Source organism: Falco cherrug, chromosome Z (assembly GCF_023634085.1).
Source record: "Falco cherrug isolate bFalChe1 chromosome Z, bFalChe1.pri, whole genome shotgun sequence".
NCBI lineage: Eukaryota > Metazoa > Chordata > Aves > Falconiformes > Falconidae > Falco > Falco cherrug.
Genome location: NC_073720.1, coordinates 13,910,348 through 13,924,273, shown reverse-complemented (window position 1 = coordinate 13,924,273; position 13,926 = coordinate 13,910,348). Strand labels below are relative to the sequence as shown.

Here is a 13,926-nt window from a genome sequence, read left to right as displayed (position 1 = left end):
GTATGTGGTAGTGGACCTGTGGGCATGCATTTGTCACTAGTCATCTAACACTAACTGGAACATGCAGTAACAGTAAATATACTTGTCCAGCCTACATTTCTGTTCTCACATTGCCAAATATACAGGAGTCACACTGGAGCTAGATGACAGTGGAAAAATTGCAAAATCATATTGGTCTTCTGCAGTATAGACAGGTGACAATCTAAGAGTTGCATTCCTTTGAGGTTGGACAGCATTTCAAACCCTGTTTAATTTGTTCTGCCTTTCCTATCCACTGTAGATAAAATACCTAAATTTTTTACCCCTCATATTAATGGGAGTTTTGCATGGAACAAATTCTTATTTAAGAATTAAAATCACTTGTGATTGAATACTGTTGGCAAATATGAAAGACTGACATTTCTATTGTGGCAACAAAGTACTTGATTTTACCAACATGAAAATTAATGTAGTTGTCTCCCAGGCAAAGACCATCAAACCTGAAATGAATTTAAAAAACCCCTGCAGATGCAGTATCAATGAACGATAGCGGTAAAGCCCTAAAATTTTAATTCTTGAAGAAGTTGTAGGAACATAGCAAGCAGATTTATACAGAACAGCATTATCAAGGACATTAGGCCCTACATAGGTGTAGGATATATACCCTTATCTTTCAAGTGCTAAAATTTGTGTTTTCATGAACAGATTCACAGTTTTAAATTTTAAATTACTTAGAAAATGAAAATGAAAGTAGTACAATAAAGCCATAATATTCTTACTCACACTATGAAGAATGGTATTTCATGAAACACATGGTGTCATTTAGAAAATCTGTGGTTAAATGAAAATTACCAACAGTGATCATGCAATTATACAAAGGAAAATTTGTTTTAAAAATTGTAAGCCTTTCTCAGAAGATTGTAATGTAAATTCAAAATGTGTAGCAATATTTTAAATTTACATTTTGGTGCATTCCAAATCTAAATGCTATTTGATGTTTTGGATTCCTTCCCATATACACTAAAAAGGCATTCAGTCAGGTGCTATCTTGCAATCCTTTGAATAAGTAACATTGCCTTTGTTACCCCAATTGCATCTGAAAGATGCATGTATAAGATTGTGAGTAACAAGAGAGCTTGTACTTTGGTACAAAAAAAATGTTTTTTTTCCATTTATCAAGTGAAAACTGAAAAGACTGAGGCTGTAATATATACCTTTGCTTAGAAATGTCCCTTAATGTCATTAATTGAGGACTTCTTTTTGTCATTGCAAGGTATTATTTTTTGATAGGCCAGGTAAATAAAAGTTACATCTTGAGTGTTGTGCTGCAGCTGGATTTGGTAGGAAAATATGTCACTGAGAACATTCAGTTATTCTATCTGATTCTTTAAGGGAAGGATCCATAAAACAGCTGGATTTTCTTCACCAAAATTTTCCTTTGGAGTACTAGAATAATTAAAATAGCTCTTCCCTAAACTTCAACATGCAGCTGACAAAGCAAAACTCTCCAAGCCAGAGCATTCTTATCGGTGCAGAAGAATTTGGGATCTCATTTGTAATGCAAATTGCCCAGGCAAATTGTCATTGTCAAATACATTGGAGAACAGAATATTCCTGTTGAACGAATTACTCACCAAGAATCACAGCAACAACCGTGAAAAGCACAAAGGCATTCCTCAATAAGTAACTTTTAACATCATCCTTTGTTATGCTCTGCACTTTTTTTTTTGCCAAAAGTGTACGTTTCCGGACTCCTTGTTGAATGCGTTCCATCCTACTTCCAAGTTTTGGATCTTCTCCGTTACCTTTAGTCATCTATCTTGCAGAAAGTTTTCTTTTGTAATTAACTTCTGTCAGTATCCCTTGAGAGAAGTGGAAGACTCTTTTCCGTGGGAGGTACTGGAGAAACCTGCAAGACAAAAAATATCAAATCTTGCAATAGTATTTTAGAGAAGTGATTAGCCATTTGTTTACATGGAAGTAAATATTCTTCATGTTTCAGTAAAACTTGTATAATTTGTAATATCTAAGTTGTTGATTGCAGATTTTGATACATAGCCTCAATGACTGTGTAAAGAACTCTTTGAAAAAATGATTGTATAGACTGATCATGATGTGTCCTGTGTCTTCTGAAATTAATCTGAATTGCTGTCATACCATAAAAACCAGGAGTACCTCATTTTTTGCAGTTGCTAGCAATATACTAATGTAAAATCAGTACAATTTGTAGAAGCCTAAGGTGCTATAATGTTTAAAACTGCCAGCCTTGCTTTTCATCTGTTTAGCAGGCCTATATTATCTGAAAAAAATTTCTAGCTCGCTTTCACATTAACCATAGGAGAGAAATATTTTGCTTGAACTGGTACATTTAAAATGTTCTGTATTTTCAGATGTTTTTAAATGGTTGAATGCATTGGCTGAATTCCTCCTTTTCACATGGCAAAAAGCAGCAGGAATAGTTTATTTATCCCTCAGCCACTACTTAGAAGATATGACTTTAACAATTTTGTGTTGATAACATTAATCTTTGAAGAGTATAAACTATTCAGAGCACATCTGTAAAACATTGGAAGATATATCCCACTTAGCTTGTTGCTACAGACTAATACAAGTTCACATTGCAAAGTAATGATTGCCTTGGCCTCACAGCAATTATGGGGATATAATCTGATTTTAAGAAATCACGTACTGAATCTGCCTTTAAAACGTTTTAATATTAAAAATCCTTCATTAAAGACATTCTTCTTAATTTTTAAATTATCTTTTTTTGTGCCTGCTTGTGAAGCCTGCACAAATGTATTTTTCAGACTAAGAATCTCATTTTCTGAAGTCTTATTTAATACATTGGCATGCTTTTATAAAGAAATGGGAAATTAATAGATTTACTTGCTTCCAATTTATACAGAGTCTGAGCCTAACACCTTACTTTTAATAAATCTACTGCATAAATAACTTTATTTAGAAAGCCCTTAGGATATAAATACACAGAGTTTTCAAGCAGCACGTTTTAGAGGAAATAACAAGTAACAAAATCACTTTGATGGGATTTGATCGCTGTTTCTGCCATATGTTTCAAGACTGGCACTTTAGTGCAACGCCCTCCCTGAATTTTAACAGATGCTTTTTATATGCTTTTATTTAGACAGTGGAAACATACTGAGCTGGGTATTTAAACTAGTAAGTATTGGAGCCTGGACGCGACTACTGTGTGCCAGCAGGATTTTTTTCAGAACAATTAATTTAAGAATTTTGTAAAAACAAAACAAAAAAAACCACAATTCGTTCACAGTGCCTTTTCTTTCCAAGATGAATAATGCAGCTAATCTGTCTTTTATAACTTACATTAAGGTCGAGACAGAACGTGGGTACAGCCACAAGGATCATTGCATTAAGTGGTGTACCAAGGCAGAGAGTGAAAAATGAAGACTTTGTACTCCAAACCCCACCAAATGAAACAACTGTCTCACCTTTTCAGACCTCCGGTGCCCCAAGGAGACGATGGCGGCAGATCAGGTAGTGGTTTCCCAGCAAATATCGGAGCTGCAGAGCTGGGCGAGTGGGAGGCAGGAAACACTGACAATCTGCATGTGCGCTGGCATACAGCAATTTACTATCACTGTAACTTAAGGAAAGGGGAGGAGACTGGCAGCCCAACTCTGGGAAAAAAAAAAAAAAAAAAAAGAAAACACATTAGAAGAGAGGGGAAAGCTGAGCTGCTGGAATATTGATTAGTCTTGGCACAGTGAAAGCAGGGTCACTTTCTTTGTTTTTCCTTTTAGACCACTTTCACGCTTTGTCAGTTCAGCTTCGTTAGAAATGCAAAATCAGAACCCAGGATGAATTGGAGGATCGCACACACACGCACAGAGCAGGGGAGGCTGGAGCACTTCTTCGTTAGACATTCCAGACTGGAGATATGAACAGCCTAAACAAAATTATATAACACGACACCTGCGCTTTTTCAAATAAATGGTAAAATATGTGAGCATGCCAGCTTGTTCTAAAAACAGACGTGGTGTGAGGCTATCATGTATATTTTCATTCTTAAAGACAGTTACTCAAGATCTGCTCTCCCCAGGGTGTGGAAACAGGCATATCTTTCAGAAGCAACTGGAGCATTATCAAGAACAGAGAAAAACATAATCAGCTGTAATTCTTTGTATGTTTCTTGTAGATATTCAAAACACACTATGAGACGTGGCTCTTCTTTAGCAATTTAAACTCACTGGTACTAAGCCCCATTCAGCCTGTATCAATAGCATGGAATGAATGATGAAGGGAAAAGCATAAAACATCCACTTTTGAGAAATAAGTGGCCTTCAGGTTTTTTAGCATTTAAAAGTTTGTACTACTGAAAAGATACTTGCAGAGGAGTGTCAGGGGAATTCCCAAAGACCTTCTTTCACTTTTTAGAGGAACACTTTCATTGTAAATGTTGCTAAAGTCAGGTTAAAATATTCCATAACTATATTTCAGTGTATCTTTCATGAGATTTTTCAGTGTATTTCCTTATAAGATGAACAAATACGGTAAATGGAAATTTGTATAAATTTTTACTAAACATATAGCTTCAGAAGTTTGTTTATAGATGATGTGGCTTCTAATGTGTGGGGTTTTTTTTGGTGGAAAGTAATTTTAAGTGTACAGAAATAATCTTATGTACTAGACACCCAAAAAAATAGTTTGGTACAAAATAAAATTAAGAGCAGTGTTACTTCCACACAGTCACAGTAATGGTTTTACTGAAGTGTTTTCTAATTTAAATGTGCTTCAAATAATGATGTATAATGTACGAAAAATAATCTTACAGTAAAATGCAAACTTGCTCTTGACTAATGCAGGTTTAGAGATTGAACTGTGTACCATGGAATACCAATTTTAGGTATTGAATTTAAGAAAGAAATTAAACATCTGAATTAACTTCTTAATTGACTGAAAAAGGCAAGAAAAAATGTTGACAGCTTGTGTTGCAAAGATAAAAACACATGCTGTATTTTCCAATACCTGACAGCTTAAACGACTCTCCTTCTTTTCGTGTCGCGGTTTTAACATACTCTCACCATTTTGCCTGGAGATGGGAACTGGCCTTTTAACTGACCTTTGGCCTTTAGTGATCTGCTTGTTTGATCTTTCTTTTTGGATTATGGCATGCTTTCTGCGGGACATTCCAGATAAGGACTTCATTCTGCCCTCTGCTCATATGAATAGTGATGTACCAGTTGCCTTAATGGGACAGGGCTCAGGCCCCAGATGAGGTGATAAAAAAGTATGTCATCATTTAATGCGTTCATTAATAATGGAGTCTGTGAGAAACAAGGATAATCCTGTGAGAGAATGACCTATTCAGTGAGACAAAATGGAAATTGACAATAAGCAGTAGTACAGCTTAGCTTAACTTCAGTAGTGATACTTTTATTAGCTTGCAGTGAGCAACAGATTCTGTTACACAGTGCTTAGAAAAACAGAATATGAAGACCTTTTTGGCAAAACGTTCTTGTTCAAAATGTTTTTCCTCTGTCCTTCATTTTGTGACATTAATTTCTTTTATTGATTTTAACTTTGATGGTGAAATAAAGGAACTATAAGGTATAAAGAGTATTATCCTTTTTATTACAGGAAACATGTATCTTAGATATCAATATATCTGGATAGAAATAAATGAGTCACAGTTCATAGCACAGTGTCACCCTGCAATACAAGAAACTGCAGTGTACTAGAACTTCCTTTTACATATACAATAGATTTAACAGATTTAATATACAGTGTTTAATACTAGGACAAATACAAAATGTTACTGGTTAAATGCTTCTATCTGTGATTTTCAGTGGTATTAATAGTTTCTAGAGGGAGCAACTTAAAACATAAAGTTACTAGAAACACTGTAGACTTGAAATCGGATCAGCCAACACTAAGAATATAGGAAAGCATCAGTATGTTTTGTAGAGTAACGGAGGGCAGCAGCCATTGATGTTATTGCCAGTTTTATAGTGACAAAACAGTTACATGCTTCTATATGCTTTGGTTTTTTTGTTTTGGGTATTTTTTTTTTTCCTCATAAAAGTCAACAGGAAATGACCTAAGGCCTTATTGAGCCTGTCTATGTTGTCATATTAGATCAGCACTCTAATTTGTGCTTGGAGTTTCAGCTTCAGTGCTTCTTTGACAGTGCATCAAGTGGCTTGCAAAGCAGGGAAATGCAAGTGTAAGGTAAGGACTGGCTTTAACCTGAACCTCATCCTCACAGGCAGTGTGGATTCAGCCAGCTTCAACTCAAGCCCTGTTTGGTTGTGGCTAACAACATCAGTCAGTAAATGTACTTTGCATGTTGGCAAAGTATCTGAATGCCTTTGTAAAATAAGTAAAGGTATTAGAGTGGAAGCTGCTGTTCAAACATAAAGCATTGTTATTTTCAGCTGACTAAAGCTGTCAGACAAAAACCCAGGGAAGTCAGTTGTAGCAAATGCAAGAAGTGAAAATGAAGCAACAAATGGTACAACTGTTTCATTTCCCAGAGAGTAATATATCTAGTAGGAGAGTGCACGGATCCCAGCTGAAATAAGCTTTTTAACATTCAAAGTAACCCAGTCTTCACTTAATAAATCAGCACTACAAATTAATATTGGCTGAATCTTTGAAGTTTTGGAGTTTTAGATAGAAGTTCAGTGAAATATTATTGAAACCACAATAGCAAAATTGTAATAGATATCTTGTGAAATAATATGTTTATTCAAGATAAATGGTATGCCATTATGTTCCCACTCTTCAATTAAGTTGGACAAAGTAAGAATATATGTGACTCCCTTGCAAGCTCCAACTGTTCGTTATTTTAAAAGACAAGCAGATGTGGCGCTTAAGGACATGAACTAGTGGTGGACTTGGCAGTGTGAGGTGAATGGTTGGACTTGAGGATCTTAAAATTCTTTTCCAACCTAAATGATTCTATGATTCTATGATTATACCCCATTTCACCAATGAAGAACAGAGTCTGTAAGAGGTCAAATTTAATCCATACAAGCTACCAAATAGTTGGCAAAGCTAAGACAGAATCATAGGTTCATGAATATTTCCATAAGACCGTAGCATATTTTTTTTCCTGACATACTTGGTTGGCTCTTGCTTTTTTAATGTTAAAGTGTGTGTAAGAAAATGAGGTTTGGTGTTTGTTTCTTTTCAAATCTGTTTATCAGAGTGGGATTTTACAAATATCCCAGTTTTGGCCAGCCAAAGGTGAAAAATAGACCTTATTTTTTATTGATCTAATGCAATGAAATTGCTTATTGAAGACACAGGGAAGAGATAGTGTGCTGTAATTTATATACTTGCACATGCTCTACACGCATCAAAAAAGACATAGGCTGTGTTCCGTTAGCAAATATGAAAAGCTGCAGGAAAACATCTGTAGATCCATAGTTGGTATTGTGGACATGACATTTGCCATGTATGCACTGCAGGACTATTACTTTGGATTAGTTCTAACCTTGTTTTGTGGCCCAAACACCCATTAGTGTTTGCACAGTATGATCTGGTTTTGTTTCTCCTAAAGGAACCCGGTTCACACCTTCTAAGACCACCTCATAAATCAAAGCATGTTGCTGTTAATCACTTTTCACAGGAAACTTCCTTTATTGGTTACACCGAATTGAATTCATCTTTGATGCATCGCAAAGTTCAGTTATCAATATAAATTCTGTTGTAAAACATTCTGTTGATGGTAAGTATCAAATTACTATTATAAAATACTACTATTCCATCAAAAGAACACTTCAAAAGCAAAGTGTTTAGCCTGAGACTAGGCAGAATTTCTCTTTAGTGTCTCATTACAGTCTTAACGTTGCTCACTCAAGCCAGCCAACAAATTCTCCTGGACATTTTTTTCCCTGCATTTTAAGGTCTTAGTGCAGTGAGAATAACTGTGATTTTATGCTTTGCAGCTCTGTCGGTTGTCAGTCAGAAGCTGTGCAGCAAAACCACACTATTCCTTTTCTGCTCGGTCCAAATTCCCAGCAGAAAAACATGAACCTCAGTATCTCCACTCAGCATCACAGGCTGTCTGGGCCTGAACACATACTGGATGTCTGACTGGCTGAATAGACAACCTTGTTTCCTTCCAGCACAGGTGTTCAGATCACCCACTCCCTCCCGGGAGAAGGGGGAAGGGAAATGGAGTTATACCAGCAGAGGATGTGGCTCATGAACTTTTCCCCTGACGGTCTTATCGAGAATTCGAATGTCTGTATGTACAATGGAGCGATTCTCACCAAAGAACAGGCAAGGTTGTCTCCAGAGAATGGGAGGTAGGATGGGATTGTGTCATTGTGAGAAGCCTAATGGGATCGCATCAATAGCTGATAGCATTTCAGAGCCAAAGGGCTGTGTAGGATGGCTACACTGGCTTTTCCACAGCTAGCGGCAACCACTTAAATGGGCACAGAGGGACAGAGAGGTTCATTTGAAAAGTTAATACAGCATTGTGGCTAGTTACAAAAGAGTGTGGCATTGGAGCCAGAAACTTGCTACCCCCTTTCTCTCTGGTCCTTCTATTTCCTCTTCCTGATCTCTCTCTCTCTTTTTTTAAAAAAACAAAAAAACAAACAAACCCCAAACCCCCCCCCCAAAAAACCCCAACCAACCAAAAAAAAACCCCAAACACTTCTCTGATGAGGTGTAAACCAGTAGCTTGTGAATGGACAGAACTATAAGAGCCCCCTGGGGAAGCTCTGGCTGGAAGTACACACTGTCTCAGGTACTCTATAAATTGTAACCTCCAATCCCTGATGGTCACAGTAGCAACAGAGCAATGATTCCACATAGGTCCTATTTTGGGATAATAGCACCGTTGGTGGGTGCCCCACTGGCTGAACTGTTTTCTGTCTTTGTTCCCTACAAGACTGTTTATTAAAGAAGCCCATCGTTATACTGTACAGGCTTATCACTAGTACATGTGCTACACTGTGAAGTAGACAGGGTTTCAGTTTCCGTTTTCCTTTTTCCTTACTGTATTTTCTTGACATGATCTCAAACAAAGCAAGGGCAGATAGATGAGAAACAAGACTAAAGAGGAATGCACATTTCTGAGTTACAATCCGATATTATCTGTGCGAAACATGTTCTGTATAAACCACTGCTTTTCATTTGACATCTTATGTCCATCGCTATTTTTGTAATGAAACAATGACTTATCAGCTGTTTAATACATCCTAGTGTGTTGTTAGCATAGCAAGTAAGATAAATACAAATAAAAGCACTCATTTGTATGAAGTTCATTTAAGGAAACTCATTTATTTGGAGCAGCAAGCTAACGTGACTTTTTAAATATGCATTTGCTGCTATGGAATCATTACTGCAATCAAGATACACAAAAATCTTTTGTAAAAATAATTATACTTTAAAAGCACACAGCTCAAAGTTGCTGTTATAATAATGACTATAATAGCAACTGTTTAGCATTTGGACATTTTTTTGGCAGGAGGGTTTTGCATTGTTTATTGTGAGAAAGAAACAGGCTCTGAGAAAAGATGCAAATTTTCAGCAAGGGAAAAAGCAGCATCAGGTTTGGAAAACAGAATGGCAGAAAGTCTTCTATCTTCCAGTCCACATAGGCTGAGGTGATTTAAAGTCATTAGGTTCTTGTCAATTTAATATGCCAGGGAAGATCTCAAAATATCTCTGTTTCATAGTATCCCTGGTATCCAGATACTCAGGCTGTGCGGTGGTCAGTGGTTTTTTGGGTTTGGTTTTTTTTTTTTTCCCCTGTGTTTTTCATTCTGGAATTCCATTCTCTGTTGGGATCCAGGGCCCACAGAACTCATTGGTAATCTGCGATTTACTTAAAAGAAAATAAGAACAGTTCTTTCATATTTATTACTCATTGTTCTTCTTGAAATGTTTCAAATGCCTGTCATCAAATCTATAGAAAAATTAAGCATTAGATAGCAGGGTGAATAAGTATGTTTTAAAGGAAAAATGATATGTCACTGGTGTGATATATTAGCTCAATTTTTTCTGTTCAGAAGGACTAGGTTCTTTACTTAGTGTTAGAGAGGATAGGATATGAATATTACTGTTGTAGAAAAGAAATTTATAAAATTGTAATGAAAATATAAGAAAAAATCAAGAAATAAAAATGTGTCGAGTCCACATTTTAAAACCATCTTTTCTGTAACATCACAAAGGATTGATGTACTGTCCATTGTTTTTATTTTGATTCATTTAGCATACAATGAAAGCTCTTCTACACATTTGTAGAAAGAACACAAACAGTAGTCTTTTTCATTCAGACCAGAAATTATTAAAAGAAAGATGTAAATCAAATATTTCAGCCATAGTTTAGTATCCCATCCTTCACGTACAGACTCACTACATAATACATATCAGGTCTGCATTTTCATGCAGTCAATCCATCCCTTCTTCTCCCTTCTGAACTTCTGTCCCAAGACAGCACTACCTCCCCCTCATGTCCTCTTTTCCATGGTAGAGTAACTGCTCTCTATGTTTCTGCAGGTTCATTGCTTTCCTTCTCCTTTTGCTTCCATTAAGACTATTTCCCTTTTTACTACTTAGCCCACCACTACTTTCCTTTGAGTCAGAGAAAAATGTTTAAGGACAGGTCTGGTTTTCATTTGGATCAGTGAACCTAGGTTTTGAGGGAAGCTTAGATCTTGGCCCTGTTTCGTTCTCAGACACCTACTCCAAACCGTCCCTTACTTTATATTCCTTCTGTGTGTTGTCTGTAATAACACTCTTCTCTTTGTTCTCTCATGTCCCCTTTCCCCTGCAGGCTTCCTTGGCTATTTTGTTCTTTTTCTTTACTTCACTCTAGCTCCTTTTTCTCCCTTAGCTTCTCCCTGCGTTCTGCCTATACCAGCCTCTCAGCTGGGTTGGCAAAGGGCGTTGAAGGTCTCACTCATGTTGACGTGTGTTCATGGAGGAGTTTGTACCACAAACCTGTAGCTAGGGGTGTCTCTATACATCAGTGCATGTGCACGTACACTGCTGAGAGCTGGCTAGTTCCCTTCTCCAGTGAAACCATGACAGAGGGTACGGACAGTGGAACAGATTTCTGTTCTCAGCTGCGGGGGTGTCAGCTCTTCCCCTCCAAACAGGGATGTCTCTTCCACCTACAGACTGCATACAAAAAGGAAATTATTTTAATTAGTTTGTGAAATCAAAGGGAATGCTGGAGCAAACAGCCAGATAAGTTTCAAAACAAAAACATTTAAGCCAAAATAGGGGGAAATAAGAGACAATACATTTGAAGTGCTGCTTTATACAAGTCTTTCACATGGCTCCAAAAATGTCTGTATTTCTTCCAGTTATGTCTACCACCTAGTGTTAACTTCAAAATGGTGATGTATTGGGTGCTTTACTTAGCTGCTCTGTGAATGGATCCCATTCACCAGAAGTCCCAGCTCACTCCATATGCAGGCAAAACTCCCAGTGAAGACAATGGGAGTCCAGGTCTCCTGACTCACATTTTGCTCAGGCAAAACCCCCATTGTCCAGTGGCTGTGGCTGCTTTGCTCAATGAGCAGTGATTCAGAATTGCTGAATAGGAACTCAGTCAGCTGTGCTTTGATATTAATTTCCTGATGATTCATTTATGCTGTAAAATCACTATTTTTTATTTTTTTTTGTAGGATTAGCTAGGAATTTTGGTTCAGCTTAAACATTAAAAACACATCACCTATGACAATGTGCCATCTTGGGAAAAGTATCCCTAAAGCAGGATTATCTCTGAGATCTGAATACTTCTTGAAAAGTATTTGCTATTCTTGACTTCTTCTAAGCCCAGGAATATGAAAGCTTTTGATTCTTTGATTGGGTTCCTGGTAAGTTATTGAAGAGACAATTCCAGCGATTCAGTGGCTCAAAATAAGAGAATAAAATGAGAGATGAATGAAATGACTTGATCACATACAGCTGCTTTTGTAATGCTGTATTCAAACAGCTTAGAACAAGTTATGTGAACTTTGGATAATCACAAGCTATTAAAGTCTACAATGGTTCAGTAACAAACGAAACTCAGAATTCTTGTTTGCACACAAAACATAGTTAGAATAGCTGAAATCTTGTTTGAACTGTAGGAATAATATTTTACTTTGATGGACCTATGTGAATACCATAAAAACGAAATATGCTTTGCCTCAGATTAAATTTTTGTATTTTGTATTTCCCCCTTTTTGTTAGTGATGTGTGAACAGCTTAATTCCCTTTTTTCCTCTGATACCTAAACGTTCTCTAAATGTAGTGCAAAAACCATGTAAAATGCCACTAATTTAACTTCCCATTAATTCCAGTGATGTGAATGCTTGTGTAGGTTGTGTGTATTTAATATTTATTCTGTAAACAATTTGAATAGAGTCTAATATTTACACATTAACAATATACTACAAAATTGTACTTTAAATAGATATGAAGCACAACCCTTAATATATTTCATTTGCATTACCAGGAACTCCAGGAACCATCTGTAGCAATGAGTCTCATCTTCCGCAGATAACTCACTGCTCCATAAGATGTGAGAGCAGTGATCCAGAAAGTGCAGCTCTCTGCCTGCCACAGAACTTCCCCTGGATTACATTAAAAATGCAGATATTTAGCCTCTCAGAGACTCAAGGGTGACAGTGTAGTGTAAGGGTCATGAAGCACATTGTTTATATATCAGATGAATGTCATAGCCGGAAATTTATTAAATAGGAATCTTTAGATAATCCTGGAAAGGCATTTCATCCAGTATCCTGGGATGGACATCAGCTAGGTAGCATACTTCCATCACCAGTAATCAATCAGGTTTTTGCTTTAATTGGGATTCTGGTTCTTTCCTTTCTTTCCTCTTCCACATTAGGTATCCTATCACCCTCTTGTATGAGATAGTTTTTAGACATACTGTTCATATAAAATATTCCAACATTTCCATCCTTCCAGAGAAAGCTCTCTACTGGTGGTTCTTTTCCTTGTAGGGTTTTTACTTAATTTTAATGGCTTTTTGAGGTGTTTTTTTTCTTTCCACAGAGGTAACCTTTCCCTACCACAGTGTTGGCTATTGTGATAGATACAGGGTAATAACAAGCCTTCTTCCCATACCAAATATTAATTTCCTCAAGTTTCTTCCAGTAAACATCCCACACTAATCTCCATAAAAGCTCAAATTCCCATACAACCTTGAAAGGTACATATAAACTCAGATATTTTTTTCCTTCTGTGTCAGACTGTTTTCTGGACTGTTTTCCTCTGAAATCACATTGATAAATGTAAAAGGACCGATCGCTGCTCTTTTCATAAGTTATTAGTATGTTCTAAACTTTTCATTATTTTTCTTTGTCATTATGATTACGTAGATTAGAATAAGAAAGCTGTTTGAAGAGGCATACAAGAGATATTTTAGCTACCTCTCATTTTTAATTTTTTTTAAAAAAAATATTACTAAACTGCTTTCCAGTGGGAGGTTTCAGCTCTGGACTTGTAAGCACTGTGAGAACTATTTATAGTTCTGTTCATTTTCTGAGTACTTCAGGTAAAAGACATGGAGAAGGGACATAACCAGTTCCCACAGTAGGGCATCAGTATCTGATAACAGCCTCTCCCAGCCTCAAGATCTCAGGATTATTCACTTCATTCTGGTACTTTTAACACAGTGCAATATAGCAGGTTTTTCATAGTCCTCATACATCACTTCCAGGTGAGGTCTCAGCACCCAGGATGCACAGCAATCTTCAACAAGCAAAATAATTTCTATTACAATCTGTCTCTCTCTTTTCTTTTTTTCCCCTTCCTTTTATTTTAAATTGCACACTTCGCTTCCTTTCCAGTGGAACAGGTCAATAAAGAAAACTGTTTTTAAAGCATGTTACATTTGTTTGGTTTCCTTGGAATACTTGTTTGTAAGTAGGGTTATGAATGAGTATAGTGTATGTGTAAAATAGAATCATAGCAGTCATTTTGAAAACA

General features: G+C 36.6%; 1 protein-coding gene across 1 annotated transcript in view; it reads right to left on the bottom strand.

Moving 5' to 3' along the window:
• Positions 1–3,632, bottom strand: part of SLC1A3 (solute carrier family 1 member 3) — a 68,217-nt gene extending 64,585 nt beyond the window's left edge. Inside the window, exons 1-2 of the mRNA XM_005432892.4 lie at positions 3,447–3,632; positions 1,614–1,888 (exon numbers count right to left, since the gene is read on the bottom strand). Of these exons, the coding sequence (XP_005432949.1) occupies positions 1,614–1,794 (181 nt within the window). The 5' untranslated portion in view covers positions 1,795–1,888; positions 3,447–3,632. The remainder of the gene's footprint in view (positions 1–1,613; positions 1,889–3,446) is intronic.
• Between the last annotated feature and the right edge of the window lie 10,294 nt (positions 3,633–13,926).